At 40.6% G+C, this 19,191-nt stretch overlaps 2 protein-coding genes across 3 annotated transcripts in view; one reads left to right on the top strand and one right to left on the bottom strand.

The window, feature by feature from the left end:
• Positions 1–3,541, bottom strand: part of LOC306964110 (DNA (cytosine-5)-methyltransferase 3B-like) — a 59,313-nt gene extending 55,772 nt beyond the window's left edge. For both annotated transcript variants that reach the window (XM_079558012.1, XM_079558013.1), the window contains exon 1: positions 3,259–3,541. In XM_079558012.1, coding sequence (XP_079414138.1) covers positions 3,259–3,266 — 8 coding nt within the window. In that variant the 5' untranslated portion in view covers positions 3,267–3,541. The remainder of the gene's footprint in view (positions 1–3,258) is intronic.
• Positions 3,542–5,454: 1,913 nt separating this feature from the next.
• On the top strand, positions 5,455–15,038 carry commd7 (COMM domain containing 7). The gene is made up of 8 exons (XM_079558110.1): positions 5,455–5,619; positions 6,654–6,711; positions 8,399–8,497; positions 9,397–9,453; positions 9,550–9,587; positions 11,119–11,209; positions 13,844–13,942; positions 14,715–15,038. The coding sequence occupies exons 1-8, from the start codon at positions 5,539–5,541 to the stop codon at positions 14,789–14,791; spliced, it is 600 nt and encodes a 199-aa protein (XP_079414236.1). The 5' UTR covers positions 5,455–5,538; the 3' UTR covers positions 14,792–15,038.
• Positions 15,039–19,191: the final 4,153 nt, after the last annotated feature.

The raw sequence follows: 19,191 nt of genomic DNA on the forward strand, positions 1-19,191 counted from the left end.
AAAATGTTTTTTTCAGCGCCATGTCACGCCTCCTTTAAGTCGACTAATTGCTGCTCAGGGCATGCTTTTAGTCAACAAAGCATTTCTTCAGTTGGGAACAGCCCACAGATACAATACATTGTAAGGGAATCATTAAGCAGCTGAAAAGATGGCAGTAAAACCAACTTATAAACTTGTTTGTTACCCACTAAAGCTCCAAAGTATTTTCCACTGTGAAGTCCAGGTTACAGCATTTTGGATTTGTTGCATCAGTACAGGAAAATAAAGGCAGATCACTTTAGAAATGAATTAAAAGCATACTAAAATCAGGGTTCAAAGCCAATACTTCAACAATACAGTCACCACACAAATTTGTGTTTGAGTAATTTGAGTACATTTTCCTGACAACAGTTCCCAGTGACAAACAACGCTCCTCCCGGTTTACCCCGAGCTCTTCCTGTGACTATGCGTGACTGGGAAGTGCTTATACCTCATGATTTCTTTCAAAAAATGTTCAGTCTGACATTTTGATGAATTTGAAATAGTTCCAAGTACCCCCGTTAAGTTCTTGAGTGCCCCAAGGGGTCCCCGTAATCCCGGTTGGGAACCACAGCTCTACAGTACAGTATCAATCGAAATAGAATGAGTTTGCACTGGCCAAAAATTGCAAGCTCGTAGTGAACACAGTGGTTTTGTCACCGATAATTCCACACAATTGAGTAGTAACGATTGCTGCTATAGCTCGCCACAATGTCTGTGCATTAGTTTATATCCAAGCTTATCCAAGCAAACATGGACTGAAGTGGGTAGTACTCAGTTACATTTACTTAAGTACATGTACTCAAATAACTTTTTGAAGTAACTGTACTTTTGCATGTAGTTTTCATCATACAGTACTATATATACTCGTATATTGTGCTTTTCTACCGTCATTAGGGCCAAAGTGCTTTATATTATATGTACGCAGACACTGGAGGCAAGGGGGGCCACTGTCGCCCCAATGAAGTATCTGTGCTCGTGAGTAAGAAAAAATAGTAACTCGAGCTACTGTGTGTAAATCATCACGTGACAAATCTTTATTTTAAAGCGTAAAATAGATGTATTTTGTTTTTGTTAAAGGAATAGGCCACCGTTTTTACATACTGAGATATGCTTTTACCTCACTTTAGCCAAGTTAATATATCCCCGTCTGGTCTTTGTCCGTGCGCTCTGCTAGGCAAACGGAGCACATACGCAGCCTCTCCCACATGTCACATAGCTCCAAAAAAGCTCACGATAGAAGCTACCAAGCTCTTCCACGTGTTCCCTATTTAAATAAAGTTACGTGAAGTGTTTTCATGCGAAGTATATTTACACAGAAATGTAGCATGTCGATTTTATAAGCAAATAAAAAGGGGGACTATATTGTGAGGCGTAATGATACGAGGAGCAAAACGTCCGCGCAGTAACTCCTAAAGACTTCCCCCGCTCACTTCCGTCAATAACCTTTAGGAGTTACTGCGCGGACGTTTTACTCCTCGTATCATTACGCCTCACAATATAGTCCCCCTTTTTATCTGCTTATAAAATCGACACGTTACATTTCTGTGTAAATATACTTCGCATGAAAACACTTCACGTAACTTTATTTAAATAGGGAACACGTGGAAGAGCTTGGTAGCTTCTATCGTGAGCTTTTTTGGAGCTATGTGACATGTGGGAGAGGCTGCGTATGTGCTCCGTTTGCCTAGCAGAGCGCACGGACAAAGACCAGACGGGGATATATTAACTTGGCTAAAGTGAGGTAAGAGCATATCTCAGTATATAAAAACGGTGGCCTATTCCTTTAATGATTTATGCTATATATTTTTATAGGATCTTCTTCGAAAATATTAAAATGTTCACATATTTTCATGATCAGATTTTACGCTCAGTTACTCAGTACTACTCACACTACTCAAGTAACATTTTCTCTAAGGACTTTTTTACTTTTACTTGAGCAAATATTTGGGCCACTACTTTATATTTGAAAAAGAATATTTGAAAGTAACATTACTCTTACTTGAGTAAATATGTTGGCTACTCTACCCACCTCTGAACATGGACACCATTTTATTGTAATGTCTTATTGAGGCATATTTCTAGATTTAGTTATTTCATTCTTTGTGCTTGTCCAATGGCCAATTCAAGAGCTCGAAGTTGCACCAAATACATTGGTAATTCCACATAATAAACACCTTACTGAGCATACATTTGCACCGTGTCGCCTCCAAAAGCTGGTACACACAAAGCTCCACACCCCCCCTCCCTCTCCATTTTCTCCCTGTGTGGTGCCGGGGCCCATTACGCACACGCCTCTTAGACTCTGTGCACTTTTCCAAAGGTTGAGTGACTTCTATTTATCTGCGTGCACGTGTCCGTTCTTGCACCACGGCTCGCAAGAACGCAAGTAAATAATCATCAACAAAAACACAACAGAGCCAGTAAACGCTTCAACGATCTGGCACGACGGGATCCCTGCAATGGAGTCGGTGCATCTCGTCCTTGTCCTTCAATAATTAAGCACGACCGGTGAGACTGACTTGGTGCTTAGGCTTCTACTCGGGGTCATCTGCGTCTTAAACGTTTTGTCTCCATCGATAATTTCATTTACGCTTAAGTAATGCCTCAAAGTCATGCGTTTTTTTGGGGGGTTCAGACATGTTTGATTTGCTTTCAGTCCTTCTTTTGGGTCGAGACCCGGTGGTCAAATATTGATGCCGTGGTTTGGGAAAGTTTGAGAACCACGTGGGCTACAGGAATCTGATCTACAGTATTTTTTGACGAGACCTTGACGAGATGAATGAACACGAAATCACAAAATAAACTCAAAACGTTCCCATGGACCGGTATTTGACTTAGGTTGGTAGTTTAACGTAGGCTCAGACCAAATGTGGTGTAGGAATAGCCTTGTAACTAAGTAGTAATTAACCTATAATCAAAAACGCACGATAGACAACCAATAATTCCGCTTTAACGGTTACTATATAGAGCAAAATTGAAAGACTAAGTAAGAAAATGTTTCAAAAACGCGTTGGCACACACGCACATAAAATGTCACCTGTTTAATTTCCAAATCAGACTGCACACACCTTCTGCCACGACCGTGCACATGGCCGAAATCCCGACCGAAGTGTCTCGAATATGCGAAGTTACCTTCTTCCAAAAACCCGCCGTGCATTTTTACGCACGACCGAACAAGTGCGTAAAAAGCACTCGATGCGACTCGCGTGATCTATGTGTGAAATAAATCAAACTTACATAACCATCCACGCGTGTTGACTCTAATCCCGGTGCAGGAAAAAGTTGTGAAGGAAGTAGCTTTGGTGGCGGTGGCGGCGGTGTGCGTGCAGCTGCAGCGCGGGATCAAAGGGAGAAAAGTGTCGAGCTGAGTTGAGGAAGCCAGGCGTGAACTTGATTCGCTCTCTGTCCGTCTCCTTGTTTCTGTCATGAAGTGTTCACGCCGCATGCACACCTCTCTCTCGCTCTCTCTCTCTCTCTCTCTCTCTCTCTCTCTCTCTCTCTCTCTCTCTCTCTCTCTCTGTGGTGTGGTGGCCCCTCGCCGCGCTATAACGAAGGCTCTGAAGCGTGCACACGGTGATTTGACGTGAAGAGCTGGAAGCCCCCACCCCCCACCCCCCCAGGTAAGAAGTTCCGCCCACTTGCCAGACACGTGAAAGCACACACACCACCACCACCACCCTTCCTTTCACAAAAATAATCACCCCCCACGACGTTTTTAACATGTTAATCAAAAGGTAAATGTTTCAACGGGAGAACAGCAGGCACGAGCCGCACATTGGTCAATTTGTTGTTGTTTTTAAGTCGAGACAAAAAGAAATTTGTTTTGTGACGTTATTGGATAGCTACTAAGATTTTTCTGTGGTGATTTTGGATAAGTTGTTCAGTTGTGTAATGACCACTGCTGGGGGCATTACAAAAGTAATGAGTTACAAAAATATATTACTTTTTTCAGTGACTAGGGAACATAACTTATTACTTACACAAAATGTGGTTATATTTTAGTCATTACAATTCAAGTAACTCGGGTTACAAGCGCATTTAAATGTCACAAAGAATGCCAAACTCCCCCAAATAAAATGCAGTCTGCCTAATAAGGTGGACACTGGTGTGTGTGAGAATGGGGGACAGCGATGGAAAAGGACATCTTTGGTTGCACTTTTGCTTGGTGACATTATTACTATTTCAGTTAATATTTGCCCAAAAGCAACTCAGAAGTAACTGAAAGTAGTGTAATTCAGTTACTTTCTGAAACCGTAATATGTAGTACAAACATTTTACATTTTTAAAGCTGTTACTACTGATATACAATATATTACAATCTTAAAGTAACTTGCTGAACCCTGGTGATGACAGTGGCTCATATGGTATGTCCTAACAAGACACTAACTTCACCGACTTTATGAATGCAGAGTTATATTTCCTCAAGTACATGTACCTGAGTGACTTTTTGAAGTAACTGTACTTTCTTAAGTATGTTGGTTTATCTCATTTCTGTGTGTATCGGATCATTTTATGTTTTATTTGTTGGATTACAACATCACTAAAACCTCTACACTTCTACGCACGATTAGCATTATTTGGGTCATGACTTTTACTCAACTTAAAGTGATAGTCTGGGAGTCAGAATGTTTTTTAAATTGTATAAAATGTGCTCAATCTTCCACCTGCTCCTGCATTTTGATGTGAAGTAAGTAATAATATATGTATATTATTTTTTTGTAAAGTCCCTCCTTCCCGGATCCCAGCAACTACTCAGAGTTGAGTATCCTCCCACGTTGACCAATGAGACGAGCTTTTCCTGTGAACCAGCCTGCCAGGTCCAATCAGGAGGGAGGGGGGGAATTGGATCGTTTACTTTTGTAAATTCTGTTCCTGCTCTCCTCATTTTGCAAACTAACACGGGCTTTCTGGTTAAAGCGGGGAGAGGAGTTTCATTGTTTACTTTAAACATTTCACTCTCTCTTCATCGCTCCTCACTTTGGAAACTTACAGATTATCGCTTTAATAACATTGAGAAGATGCTTTGCCTGTATGTGGTGTGTGAGAGAGTGGTTGATGGTGGTCTGAGGGCCCAACGGCACTAATTGACTTTCTATTACATATCTGAAAAAGAGTGAGTGGAAGTACACACCTACTTAATTAGTCTCACCCACTTGTTTTTAAAATCTCAACAAACAAAAAAATCTATAGCTAATAAAACAATTCACAGACGAACAGATTTTATTTATTTTTTTACCAAAAGACTTCTTCTAAACTATAGTTTCTTCGATTGATACAGCGCATGGCATGAATTATTTAAAACAGTATACCGAAAGAAAAAGACAAGAAAGAAACAATGAATGGGTAAAACGATAAAACTAGTAACCTCAGTAAACAACCTTTGGCGCAAACTGCAGAACGTGATGACAGCGTGACCGGACTGCGCATGCGCACATGGGACCAGGAAGCAGGCTGCAGCAGAAACCAGCTTGTGTTTATTTTCCATGAATGTCGCGCTTTAAACTTTGAAATCAAACCATGCAGCTCCACTTCACGAAAGATGTCTTACCGGACTCCGTCAGCAGCGACTTTACGAACCTCAACAAACTGAACGAGCAGGTAAACACGAGGGGGAAGAGGGCAAAGTGTTTATTACGAGCTAGAATTGTGCTTCACTGTATTATATTGGTTGATATTTGCGACATGGCATAGTTAGATGGAGGGGATCGGTGTTAAGCTTAACTATAACACAAGGATTTATTATGCTGTGTTTGAAAAAGGGAAGAAATGATGCTCGAAAAACAGTGGGAGAAATCATGTGACTGAGATGTGTGGCTGACAGGACAGTTTACTGCTTGCTTTGTGTCTCTCATGTCGCCCTCCATGTAGTTACATTTGTACACTACATTAAAGCTACAAGACAGTGGTTAGAGTGAAATGTTCTCTCTCAGGAGCATCATTCTATTCTAGAATAATGTCACTTTCTACTAGTAAGCAGAGTCAGAAAGCACAAAAGTATTTATCCAACTAATTATAATAGTGTGCACCACTTAACCCTCACCTGAACCGAGCATATTTTCTCCAGTTCTGCTTTATCCAAATCTAAAAGCTTCTTGGGGGAAAAAAAGCAACGGAAATGTGACGAAAACGCAACAAAAACTTGATAAAAAAGCAATGAAAAAGAGGCAGGAATAGCAATGACATACACGTTAAAAAAGAGATAGCACAACAACAATGCGAGGAGATCAGTTTTGTTTACGAGGTGTTGCACTGGCCTATAGGCTGTAAGCTCCAGTCGTGAAGCTTTTAGATTTGGGTTAAGCTGAACTGGAGAAAAGAGGTTTTGTCACTCAGACGGAGCTGGATGTATATCAAAAAGACATTGTTTTGATGATGGTGTCCAAAAACAATCCCATATCCAGGAGCTTTTCGATGCCTATTGATTTATGTGGATTTTACAAAATGATGAAGGCTATGGATCCATTTTGAGGAGTTTTGATCAATCCTCTTGTTGTACCGAGACCTAGAGCAGTGATTCCCAACCTCAAAACCTCACAGATGGATATAACTGTATTTGGTATCTTGAGTTTCTGACATTTTACGTTTAGTAGTATTGGTAAATAATTGTTTTGATTTGTTTTTCTCTCTTGCAGCAATTCCTGCACCTGATGGAGGTTCTGTTCCAGTTTCTGCTGGAGCCGAAGGAGGCGAGTATTTTGTGCGGGAGTTTGGTGATTAGCCTTGAGAAGTGAAGCGAGGCTAAGCGCGGCCGTCCTCTTTGTGTCCGTGTGCAAATGAATTCATGCTCCTCTCCGACTGCCTCTGTTACTCTGTGTAATGTGTGTTAGAGCTGCACAATATGAGGAAAACCGCAATAGTATTGTACAATATTATTAGATTATTTCTTCAATAATATTTGCCATTTCAACGCAGCTTTACAGTCAGGCTAAAGCAATTGTTTTTTTGTTTTTTTGTTGTTTTTTTTAAGTTATAGTGCCTTTCGCTTTAGGCTGTGTGACAATACATGTAAATCTCAGTCATTTTGCGATACATCACATGTATCTTGCGATATCAATTGTGTATCAACAATAATTTGGCGACATGTCCTATTTTATTTTATTATTTATTGTCAAATAAAAATGCACAAATCATGGAAAATACCAAATATCTTTCAAGCATTTAATTTCAGGCACGTGTCCTGCTTTGTGGTGCTACGGTGGAGTGGAGGATCCAATATTTGCAATTGAAGTTCATTGTGCTGATCTAGACTCTTAACACATTGAGGGCCACACCATTTTTGGGATTTAGCTGTTGAGTGCCAACAATCCAGATCATTTTTCATGATATTTGTAGCACCACAGCATATTCTATGTTTTAGGTACGGACACATGCTATGGCTCGTTTGAAAGACGAAACTCTAAGCTCTCCGTAGGTGAAAACAGTTTAAGTCTACGTGCCTCGGTTCCTAATATAACCTGAGATAATTAGTGTTTTATGCAACTCTTTCCTATCAGATTAACTCCTCTCCTCCTCTCTCCTCTCTGGACGGACACTAACGTTATTGGAAGAGGCAAATACCTAAATATCTCCGTTTCAAGTTAATTTTCAAGGACAACATTGACATGTTTTGAAACACTGCGTGTTTTAGATCGCATTCACTCGTTATCGCTTGTGCTTTTAAATAGCCTGGTTCTCGGATTGAAGACTTTAACAGGATGTTTCTCTGCCGTCCTTGGACCGATTGTAACTATTTAAAAACTCTTAGAAACTTTAAAATCTCAGCTGTTTCGATTTTTCCATCTGAAGCTGCTCTGCTCTTTCTCTTTGTTTTTCCATGTGTTTGAAATTAATAATATGAACAGTGCTTACAATCTGTCTTCTGCTACAAATCGCTGCGTTTACAAAATTGGTGTCATGGCACAAGAAATAAAATCCCCAGCTTTAAGTAATAGGACAAAAACCGGTAACACTTTATTTGACCCTACCCTTGATACATCGTACCTGCTACATTTAGTGCAATGTAATGTGCTCTGTAATTATGTGTAATACCTATGGACTAGTCCTGGCTTATTGTACATGTTTTTAGTGGTAGAGGAAGCCTACTCACACACGGGGAGAACATGCAAACTCCACACAGAAAGGCCCTGTCCGGCCGGGTATCCAACCTGTCAGGAAAGAGATTCAAGTTACAAGTCAAGAAATGTTGTACTTTGACTGAAAAATAGATATAATAATATAACGGAATACTTGCTTTTGGGCTGGTGCTTTCTCAGGTTCCTTGTTCCAGTCAAAAACTGGTAAAAACACAAACGTGGCTGGATTTTGCCTGTGGCTGACGGGGAGTGAATACTTCTGAAGCCACCGCATGTTTGTGATTGTGCTCTGTGTTTACAGACAGAGCGGTTTATGCAGCAGCTCGGGGAGTTTGCAGGGGAGCATGGTATGAGCGCTGGACCGCTCAAGAACCTCATGAAGAGTGTGTTACTGGTGCCACAAGGTAACCATATACATACATTTAATGACTCTTGTGTGAAGGTAAATTGTGTGGCTCGAGCAACGTACACACAAGCAGGAAAGGAAAGTTGCCAGCAGGGAATTTGAACAAAGGTAGTGCGTTGTAGTAGTAAATGTTCTCATATTATATAGCGCTTTTCTACCTTCATTAGGCCCAAAGCGCTTTACAGTAAGGAACCAGTCACCCATTCACTCTCTCATTCATACACTAATGTATGCGGACACTGGAGGCAAGGCGGGTGAAGTGTCTTGCCCAAGGACACAATGACAGTGGGCGCCTTCAGGAGCTGGGTTTCGAACCCCCGACCTTCCGATCATGACACGACCTGCTTGTGGTTCAGTCAAAGTGAAAGAATAAAAATATTTGCGAAATAAAGCACTTTTATCCTTATCAGAGTGCCTCAGACCTCTTTTGCCGCTTGTACTCCACTACCCACTACCCAATATTCACATCTCAGTGGGAATATTGGGTATTCCGGTTTAATAAAGGTTTAATAAAGGTCAAATAAATCAAATATGGATACATTTCTAGTCTAGTCTAGTCTGATTATGAGGGAAATTTCCTTTTTGAGCTGAACATTCACCTAAATTAAGACATTTGTGTGTACGTTTTTTACTCTTTGAAGAGATATTTCTAGATTAAAGCCCTCAAAACTGTTGAGATATTCATTTAATTCAATACCACCCACCTCTAGTCCAAATACATTCATTTGTATTCACACAGCAGAGCAGTCAACCAAGGTGCTGTACACATACGTATTTGTTAGTAATAGTCATTTTGGCTTCATGTACCAGACCTTTTCTCTGTATTGTTGAATCAAACATCCTGAAGTTTTGGTGTAGAAATGACTGTAGTTTTGTCTGTCCTGTGTTTACCCTCAGGAGCGATGAAGAGACATCTATCAGCCGAACAGATCAAAGAGGACCTGCTGACTTTAGGTGAAGTCATGTTATAAATGGTCAACCTTTAGACAGGGGTTAAGCTAAGCTGTGTCTGGGTAATGTTAACCTGGCCACGCCTGTGTTTTTGTGCAGGACTAAATGAAGACAAAGCGGCTCAGTTTTCACAACAGGTACTTTTACTGTCATACAGTCCCGATCAAAGGTTTAAGACTTTTGAAAAATGGCGTAAATACGCATTTTGCATGGTTGGATCTTATCAAGGTTCTAAGTAGAACTTCAATATGGGAGAAGAAATAAAATAATTAAACTAAGAGTGTGTTTCTGCAGCTGATCAAAGGTTTAGGACCACATGCCTTCCACATACATACGGGAGACGACTGCAGCCCGATCATGAGGGATGCTCTCTGCAACATCTGCACAGAGCACGTGACCTTTGCCCTGCACCACCTGAAGCGCTCCATTGTTCCACTGAAGCGGTTATGGCACCCCCTCCCTGCGGCGCGTAGAAAGCATCTCTGGTGGATCTGCTTGTGATGTCAGTAACGTTGGAAACCATCAGGATCATCAAGGTCCATCAAAGTCCAAACAGGCAGTTCTAGGCTCAAGGAGACGTTTTTTGTCTTTGAAGCTAAAGTCGCTGATGATGGTTATTGGGCTGCAGTCGGCTCCAGTAACGGCCTTCATTTGGGTCGAGGATCGTCCAGCGGATCCTCCGGCTCGGTGCTGGTGACATTGTTTTTTTTGGGTCTTCATCTCGACTTGTTTGTTCTATAACCTTTAGGATCTTTTAAGAAATTCAAAATGACTGCTTTACTGAGTCCCACCTCTGCAGCAATGGCGCGCTGCAGCTCGATCACCACGAGAATTCTTTTTTTGTCTTTGCCATCAGGACATGATGACAGTGTGAACGCCTGACAGAAAATGACACTGACACATTTTTGCCCAGATTTGGTCTTTTTAAAGGAATAGGCCACCGTTTTTACATACTGAGATATGTTCTTACCTCACTTTAGTCGTGTTAATATATCCCCGTCTGGTCTTTGTCCGTGCGCTCTGTCACGCAAACGGAGCACATACGCAGCCTCTCCCACATGTCACATAGCTCCAAAAAAGCTCACGATAGAAGCTACCAAGCTCTTCCACGTGTTCCCTATTTAAATAAAGTTACGTGAAGTGTTTTCATGCAAAGTATATTTACACAGAAATGTAACATGTGGATTTTATAAGCAGATAAAAAGGGGGACTATATTGTGAGGCGTAATGATACAGGAGCACAACGTCCGCGCAGTAACTCCTAAAGGCTATTGACGGAAGTGAGCGGGGAAGTCTTTAGGAGTTACTGCGCGGACGTTGTGCTCCTCTTCGCTCTTCTATCGTGAGCTTTTTTGGAGCTATATGACATGTGGGAGAGGCTGCGTATGTGCTCCGTTTGCGTGACAGAGCGCACGGACAAAGACCAGACGGGGATATATTAACTCGGCTAAAGTGAGGTAAGAACATATCTCAGTATGTAAAAACGGTGGCCTATTCCTTTAAGGCATGTGGTCTTAAACTTTTGATCAGCTGCAAAAACTGACTATTTCGAACAAAATTAGGTAAACATAACTTGCTCCTTCGTCCATGTCTTGAAAATGGGGAAAAAAAGGGTACAGAGACCTTTTGAAATGATCAAAATGCATAATACTGTCTTGTGCTCCACAGTGGGGGGAGCACTCGGCGGCGCTGTCCAGACTCGCTGTGCGACAGACTCTGATGGTCAACCAGCTCGTGGACATGGAGTGGAAGTTTGGAGGTAAAAAAAAACAAACACACATTAATGTTTTTTAAGTCCAGTTTCAACGGTTGGTTCTGGAAACCCAACGCACACGGCTAAAGTAACTGATTTCATTGCTTGTGTAAAAGTAATAAAAAGTTGCTCAGTCAAATCGGTGCTTAAAGTGCATATGACAGGTTTTAATGCTTTTGAAAATATGACTTATTTAGATGGATAACATCAGTTGGAAATAATAACTATCATTTTATTTCAGTGAAGCAGCAATTTGAATGAAGAAATGTGGGGAAGTAATGTTATTTTTTATCTACTGACAGGAAGTGACATAGATAAAGGTAAAGTTCCAGCAGTTTGACTCTTTTCCCATTGACTTAACATGGTTGGCACGGCAACAGTTTAAAATTGTTTGCCTCTATCTATGTCACTTCCTGTGTCTCATCAGGAAGTGAAACTATAAACATCTCAAAAATGGCCAAACTAAAGAAAGCTGGGTCAAATGTTTAATTGTCTTAACTATGTTTTAGCAGAAAATGTGGCTAATGTGTCATGTGCATTGTAAGTGAAAGTACTGAAATATTAGCTGTAAAAACAAAAACGTAAGTATTCAAAGTACAAATCTGTTTAAATAAGTGGGGCTTCAGAGTGCCCCTCTGTGCAGCAACACATCACTTCTTCCTTGTCGTGAGTAAAAGTACATCTGCACAGCGCCCCCTGCTGTTCTTAGAGTGTGCGCATTATTAGGCATTAACAAAACACATGGCCAAATTTGACTTTTTAGTTCTCTACAAAAATAATACTGTTACTAGCTACAAAACAATTAAAAAGATTGTAACTTTTAGCCCATACACATCGTCAAATAATCAAGTAAAATGCTGTTTTTGTCGTATCTGTGACTAAATCAACGTTGACAATTCTCACAGTAAAAATGAATCGCGATTTGAAAAGGGTCCAATTTTTTGAACAATTCCTCTGTGCCTTTTTAGTGAAACAGAACGGGGCAACCACAGACGCTCTTCAAGTCAGTCCATCTTCGCTTATCGTCACTGAAAAAGAGTCGGGAGTCTCCTGCAGATTGATGCCTAACTAACTCCCTGTATTGTTTCCCACAGTTAATGACCCGCGTTCATAGACTTGCTAACAAAACCAGAGGGGGGTCATTAGCATGGTCTCGCTAATGTCCAGCCGCTCATCGTGTTTACACTGTTAACATAGAGCTTTGGTCAGTGGAGAGAGTAAACAGGGAGGTCCCAAACTCTCATTGAGATGCAAACTGTCGTGTCTGCATGCGAGGCCACAGAGAGGTTCATTCAGGCTAAATTCAAATTGGATATTTGCAATGCGGGAGGAGACGATGGTCTTCTTTAGTTTAATCACATCATTTAGACAGTTTTGTTGGAAAGATTTGACATTCTTTTAAATGTCCTTTTCTGATTGTGGTTTATGATCTCTATTATCAGAGGATTCTCCATTAAAGGCCAGAACAAAAATATCTTATTGTAATTTTACTTAAATATATCGGAGCTGAGATTCATCTGCATCATTTTAATGGAAGAGCATTTACATTTGAGGGGAAAAACTAAATATGAGCTGATATTTTATTAAATTATATACTGTATATTGTGCTGTTTAAATCAGTGGTTCTCAAACTTTTCACATCGTGTATCTCCTTATGAAATATTTCACCTTCCAAGTGCCACCAGGCCTAGAACAAGATCACATCAGAACTAAAGTGGGTCTAAAATGGACATAAATGTGTCTAAACTGGGTATAAAATAGAAAATACATAAAAACATCACTGAAGCATCAACGAAATGATCTCTAATTAAATGAATGAACTTTAAAAGTGCAGATGACCCTGAGTTCCATCTGAAGGGGTGCAGTATCACCGGTGGTATATGGACCACAGTTTGAGAACCACTGGTCTAATTCATTGTAGTCTTTGCACTTTGCTAATTGAAACCGGTCACCGGTGACGAATTGTTTGGTATGATTTTAGTAGATTAACATTCTTTTCGTCATAATTGATGACGATAAATGTCGAGGGATTGAGATTTCAACTTAGGGCTGAACGATATTGAAATAATTTGCGATATGTGATACGGCTGTGCAATATTGTGAAAACGATATTATTGTGATACTTTACTAAACCATTTCAACGTATTTTTTACAAATTGTGTTAAAGCAAGACTTTAAAAAAACACGACGTCAGGACCAAAACAAGGGTCAAATTGAACCTAATTAGGAAATGTTTACAATTATAAGTTCAATGCATTGTTTTTGGTTGAGTTTTCAAAAAAAAAAGTCAATCTCAGATGAAGATGTGATGTTGCGATATGTTGTGGCTTCTTGCGATACGGATATTGCATCACCTAATATCGCGATATGTTGTGCAGCCCCAACTCATCAGTTGCATCATTCTCAAATGCGTTTGCTCTTATTCATATTTATCTATTTGAAGGTTATAATAGGTTATTGTCACATTATGAGTGCAATTTCAATGCAGTTCAGATATCCATCCATCCATCCATTTTCTTCCACTTTATCCGGGACTTGACAGTTCAGATATATTGCTATTTCAGTTATTTTGACATCTGAAGTTGTGAGTATAAGTCAGGTGTCGTGATGCTTTGTTAACCCGGCACTTCTCTCTCTCAGTGACGGTCGGCACCAGTGAAATGCACAAAGTTGGAAACATCTTTCTGCAACTGAAGTTGGTGATTCGAAAAGGGAACGCCACAGAAAATGTTTATATGGGTGAGTCGATACAGTGAACTGTTCTAGAAGTCAAAATGTGGCTCACACAGGTACAAAGGACGATGTTTTCAGACCTGACTTGGTTTTTATTATTTTGATAAAATCTTGTGACGCAGGAACATACTACAGTATGACCTGTTATGCTCCGCTTTTAATGTTGAGTTTGACAGGACTCAAATCTATGGTAGGATCTGCCCTTGAATTAATTAAGTGACAAAATGCAGATGTTTTGACTCAAGTTTTATGGTTACTTACTGGGCCTATCCACTACAAAAACACAAAAGTGATAAAAATGCCATAAAGATCGATTTCTTTACCATTAGCTCAAAATGCAATGAGGAGAAATCGATATCTGTCCAATCATTGTTGCACACACAACTTGGCTCCAAGAGTTAATAGGAGCAAATGGAGTAAAAAATTACTGCTTTTACATGTTTTTGGAGAGTAGTGTGTGAAAATGGGACGAGTGGATAAAACAAACACACAAACTCCCTGAGCAGTGCCTTGGACCACCGTGAGCAACATGCACTCACACCAGTGGCCACACCAGTGTGACCCTTCGCGGGGGTCAGGTGGTTCCCAATAGTGTTTTTTTTTCTCTTTAATTCAGAGGATTTCCTTTGGGTTTATTTTAAAACAAACTTAAAACTATTTTTGCAACTGAATGTGTGCAATTGCAGCTTAGAGGGAACAGTGGACAGTAGAGGAATAAAAGCAGACAGTGTTATACAAAGTATGTATTTGAACCCTTTTTCCTGTTTTGTCTCCTCAGAGCTGACACTTCCTCAATTTTACAACTTCCTGCACGAGCTGGAGAGAGCCAAGGCCAGTATGGACTGTTTCACATGATTCCACCGGCCTCAGTGTACAGAATGTCAAGTAAATATATTTTATTCAGTAATCTAATCAATGCATTGGCTGCTGTAGCATAAAAACACTGTCTGTTGAATAGAGAAAGTGGCACAGTGCGAGCAGTTGTTCCACCACACACAGTACATGCTTTTCTGTGTATTTCTATTTGTAAAGAATGTCACTTTGTTGTAGAGCACATACTTGATTCTATATTCAACATGAAACACCTGTATTTTATAATGAAATTTTTATAACCAAATAAAAAACAAAAAACATTTAGTTTGGTCTGTTTATTCAGGTATAGTAACATTTTGCTGGATTTGACGAACATTTCTATCAAGCTTTATCCTGAAAATCGCTTTTTTTCTTTCTTTTTTTTTACACGATGCACATTTAAATTCAGTTTGACATTTGCAATATGAAACCACTTTGGAAAAAAGGTGCAAGTAGCTCAAAGTGCGCTGTGAAACATTCACTCATAACATAAAAGATCATCTTAAAATAGAACAAAGCCACATAGATGAAGTTAAAGGAATAGGCCACCGTTTTTACATACTGAGATATGTTCTTACCTTAGCTTTGACGAGTTCTTTAGGACCTGTCTGGTCTTCACCCGTGCCTTCAATCACGTAAACACAGCGTAGACGCCGTTAGCATTTAGCCTCTCCTGCTCTCCACTATAGCTCCAAAACAGGTCAAGATAGAAGCTACCAAGCTCTTCCACGTTTTCCCTATTTAAATATGGTTACGTGAAGTGTTACACTACAAAGTATAATTACACAAAATTAAACAATGTGGATTTTCTAAGCGGATAAAAGGGGGAACTATATTGTAAGGCGTAATAATACCAGGAGTAATTTGGCATCCGCACAGTAAAGTGAAGATTACTGCGCAGTAAAGTGAAGATTACTGCGCGGATTTCGATATCTCAGTATGTAAAAACGGTGGCCTATTCCTTTAAGAAAAAAAGGTTACAATAGAAATTTAATAATAAAGCGTTTCTCTTCCCTGAAAATGGTGAATTTTAATTATTTAGTCATTTATGCATTTTTAGTACCCATTTAGGCCACACATCTGAGATCAAACCCATTATAGATATAAACATACGTACAGTAAACTGGCTCTTATACATTTCATTGCTTAAACTACCTTGACAGAGGATGCGCTGATGTTTACTTTGAAATATCCATATTTTCTATAATTCCTCTGTTTACTAGTGTAGATTAAAATCACAGATAATAACTGTGTATCTTTTTTGCTAATCCCACTCAAAATGGCACATTCTGAGAGTTTTTTGTTTTCATATTTGTTGCACCGTTAAATGCCACACAGCGAGACGACAGAGGCCCCAGGGCAGTTTTCTGTCATGTACTCCATGTACTCCGGTACATGTGTGTACTAGTCATCATTCCTTCATACTTCAAGCGCTACATGTAACGCTCTTGTCAGCCGTTAGCGTGATCAGTGATGGTAGCGTGACGTTAGCTTGATGGGGGTCGGACTTTCTGCTTCTCTGCTTGAATGCAACAGCACAGAGCGGGCCAGTTTAACGCCACCTAAAGAGGAGCTTTTGCCTCAGACATGGAACGCTTATTTGGATCACACGGGTACATCCTCTTAGAACTGGTAAAGCTGGATTTGAACAGAAATCAAACGAGTCGTTGTAGATGTGCGAGATAAGATGATGTGCAGTTGGGTTTTAGACTCGGTGAACTCAAATGAGAAACCGTTGATATTTGTCAGATGAGAAATTTGGGCACACCCATAACCGAACAACATACAGGGGGGGAAAAAAGTGTTTGGTCACTTCCCCATAGACTTTCTATTGGATTTGGGCCAAAATACTTTTTTCCCCCCACTGTAGCTGGAGTCCCCTCATGGAACCGCCACCTTAACCGTGGTGTAGGTTTGAGCACCCGAATGATCCTGGGAGCTGTGTTGCCGGGGGCTTTGTGTCCCTGGTAGGGTCTCCCATGGCAAACAGGTCCTCCTAGGTGACAGGTCAGACAAAGAGCAGTTCAGAAGCCCCTTATGAGAGACCAACAGGCCCGATTTGAACCATGAGGCCGTCCTTCTGTGGACCCACCACCTGCAGGAGAAGCTATAGGGAACTGGTACTATGTGCTATGTCATCCGACAACAGAAAAGTGGAAGAAAATGGATGGATGGATGTAGCTGTAGCATTGCTATTAGCGGCTAAAGCATGATCGCCGTTATGGAGGGACCGATACAAGACTATCAGCACACACAATTGATATAGCGTGGTATCAGTCGTGTGTGCTGATGGGCTAATATCGGCACCTTCCACAATGATGACGTGTTTTTTGACCGATTGGAAATGGGGCAGGTTTTGGAAGTTCCATTCTACTATGGACTTTCCATTTAAACTATTGAACACAGGCTTAATAATAATAATAATAATGCATCGGTTTTATATAGCGCTTTTCTGGACACTCAAAGACGCTTCACATTGCATTATTCATTCACTCCGTACTTGGTGGTGGTAAGCTACTATTGTAGCCACAGCTGCCCTGGGGTAGACTGACGGAAGTGAGGCAACCAGTCTGCGCCATCGGCCCCTCCGACCACCACCAACCACTCACTCACACACTACGTTCGCTAGGCTTCCTGGTGTTACTAAACGGTCTCCCATCCAAGTACCGACCAGGCCCTTCCCTGCTTAGCTTCCAAGGTCTGACGGGATTGGGCATCGCAAAGGCGGTATGACTTATGGCTTGTCATCCACCTCCACATAACAGCCACTACATCGTCCTATTTTCTTACTTTCATCATTTTTATTTTCATCCTATTCTACCTAATGGATGTGGCTCCAAAAACCCAGTCAAATTGCTAGCATGAATGAGCTTAAGTTAGCCTGCGCTAAAGCTTATGGGGGAAGCCACAGTCACTTAGTCATTGGCTATTCTACAGTCTATGGCAGGGGAGGCAAGTTTGTTTAGTCGAGGGTCGATTTTCTTCATCGTGAAAAGACCAAGGGCTGGACTCTCCAACTGATTAAATTAAATCATAAAAAACGTACCTGCCATATACACAATAGGGTTTCTGCATAGGTCTAACAACTCGAGTTTGCTGAACACCTGCAGCGTTCCCGTAACATCCACTGGTTTTGTTGACTTTATCTCTCCAGGAAGTCCCGATGTTTTTATTAACTGCTGGTTTTCCCAGACACTGTGTCCCAGACGTCTTCCACAGAACCATTAATTCACAGTACACAGTTGTGCCAATAAATCACATCTAACCATTGACAGAAGAGACAGATAACCTCTACGTCAAGGCATCATGTTCATCTCGTGTTTCATGTTTGATGCATTCGCAGATACTTCCTCTATCATCTCGTTGTTACCCAGACAGTAAGTTTGAGTCAAATACAGGGGTAATTCACCTAAGCTCCATTCTTTCAAAGTCTGTGATGCAATTTTATGTAACTTTTATGATTCTTTTTTTTTTTACAATTCTTGACATTTTCTTTCATTTGCTGGTTCACAACATTGTCCCGCAGAAGTGACTGATAAAGCCAAATCATGATCCAGCCAGAGCACATTGTGTCCTCAGTTTCCGTTGATCCTCTTTGTCTGTCATCATACCTTTAGATTTTATGTGGCTAAAAAGGGCGGATCCCGTTTCTAATCAGTAATGCGTCGTCTTTTGATTGATTGTGGCTCCAGGTTGTTTCTAGTGCGCTGACTTATTTTAATTGTATGCCTTCTTTATTGTATTGTATTTATGAGATGGATGGATGTGTGGCTTGGGAAGCTGCAAATGAATTGGAGATATATAATGTTTTCTGAAACCGAATGTTCTGAGGTGGCAAAAAAAATATTTACTTTACAATTGTATGAACACACGGAATGCTGCTTGTATCGCCGTTATTATTACCCCTATTGGGGATTACCTGCAGCCGGAAACATCCGTTTCAGTTATGCATAAGTCCTCCTGAAAGGACTTACAATTATGTTTTGTCCATCCATCCATCCATCCATCCATCCATCCATCCATCCATCCATCTTCTTCCACTTTTCCGGTGCCGGGTCGTGGGAGCAGCTGTTGGAGCTGCCCAAATCATATTGCACCAGCCCCTATGGCTCCTCCTGCAGGTGGTGGGTCCACAGAAGGACGGCCTCACGATTAACTGGGCCTGTTGGTCTCTCATAAGGGGCTTCTGAATTTTTTGTATTTTCTTTAATTCATCTGAAAAGCATGAAAGTAATCACTTTGAATAGGGAGGAGGCACTTATAAGTTTCCTTGCTTCGGCCGAATCCTTTTGAGTTCTCGATACTGTGTAATAATGTAATGATGCAAATTATGATTGTGAATTGCTCAAATAAACTCAAATAAACTAAATGTTTAAAGGCACACTGTGTAACATTTTGGACTA

This window comes from Gobius niger (assembly GCF_951799975.1).
Source record: "Gobius niger genome assembly, chromosome: 6".
NCBI lineage: Eukaryota > Metazoa > Chordata > Actinopteri > Gobiiformes > Gobiidae > Gobius > Gobius niger.

What these genes read in the sequence shown, in the direction of transcription:
- commd7 (XM_079558110.1), top strand. Translation starts at nt 5,539, where the DNA reads ATGCAGCTCCACTTCACGAAAGATGTCTTACCGGACTCCGTCAGCAGC. An exon ending in TCAACAAACTGAACGAGCAG is followed by an intron (nt 5,620 to 6,653) that starts GTAAACACGAGG and finishes TCTCTCTTGCAG; the next exon opens with CAATTCCTGCACCTGATGGA. An exon ending in CATGGAGTGGAAGTTTGGAG is followed by an intron (nt 11,210 to 13,843) that starts GTAAAAAAAAAC and finishes TCTCTCTCTCAG; the next exon opens with TGACGGTCGGCACCAGTGAA.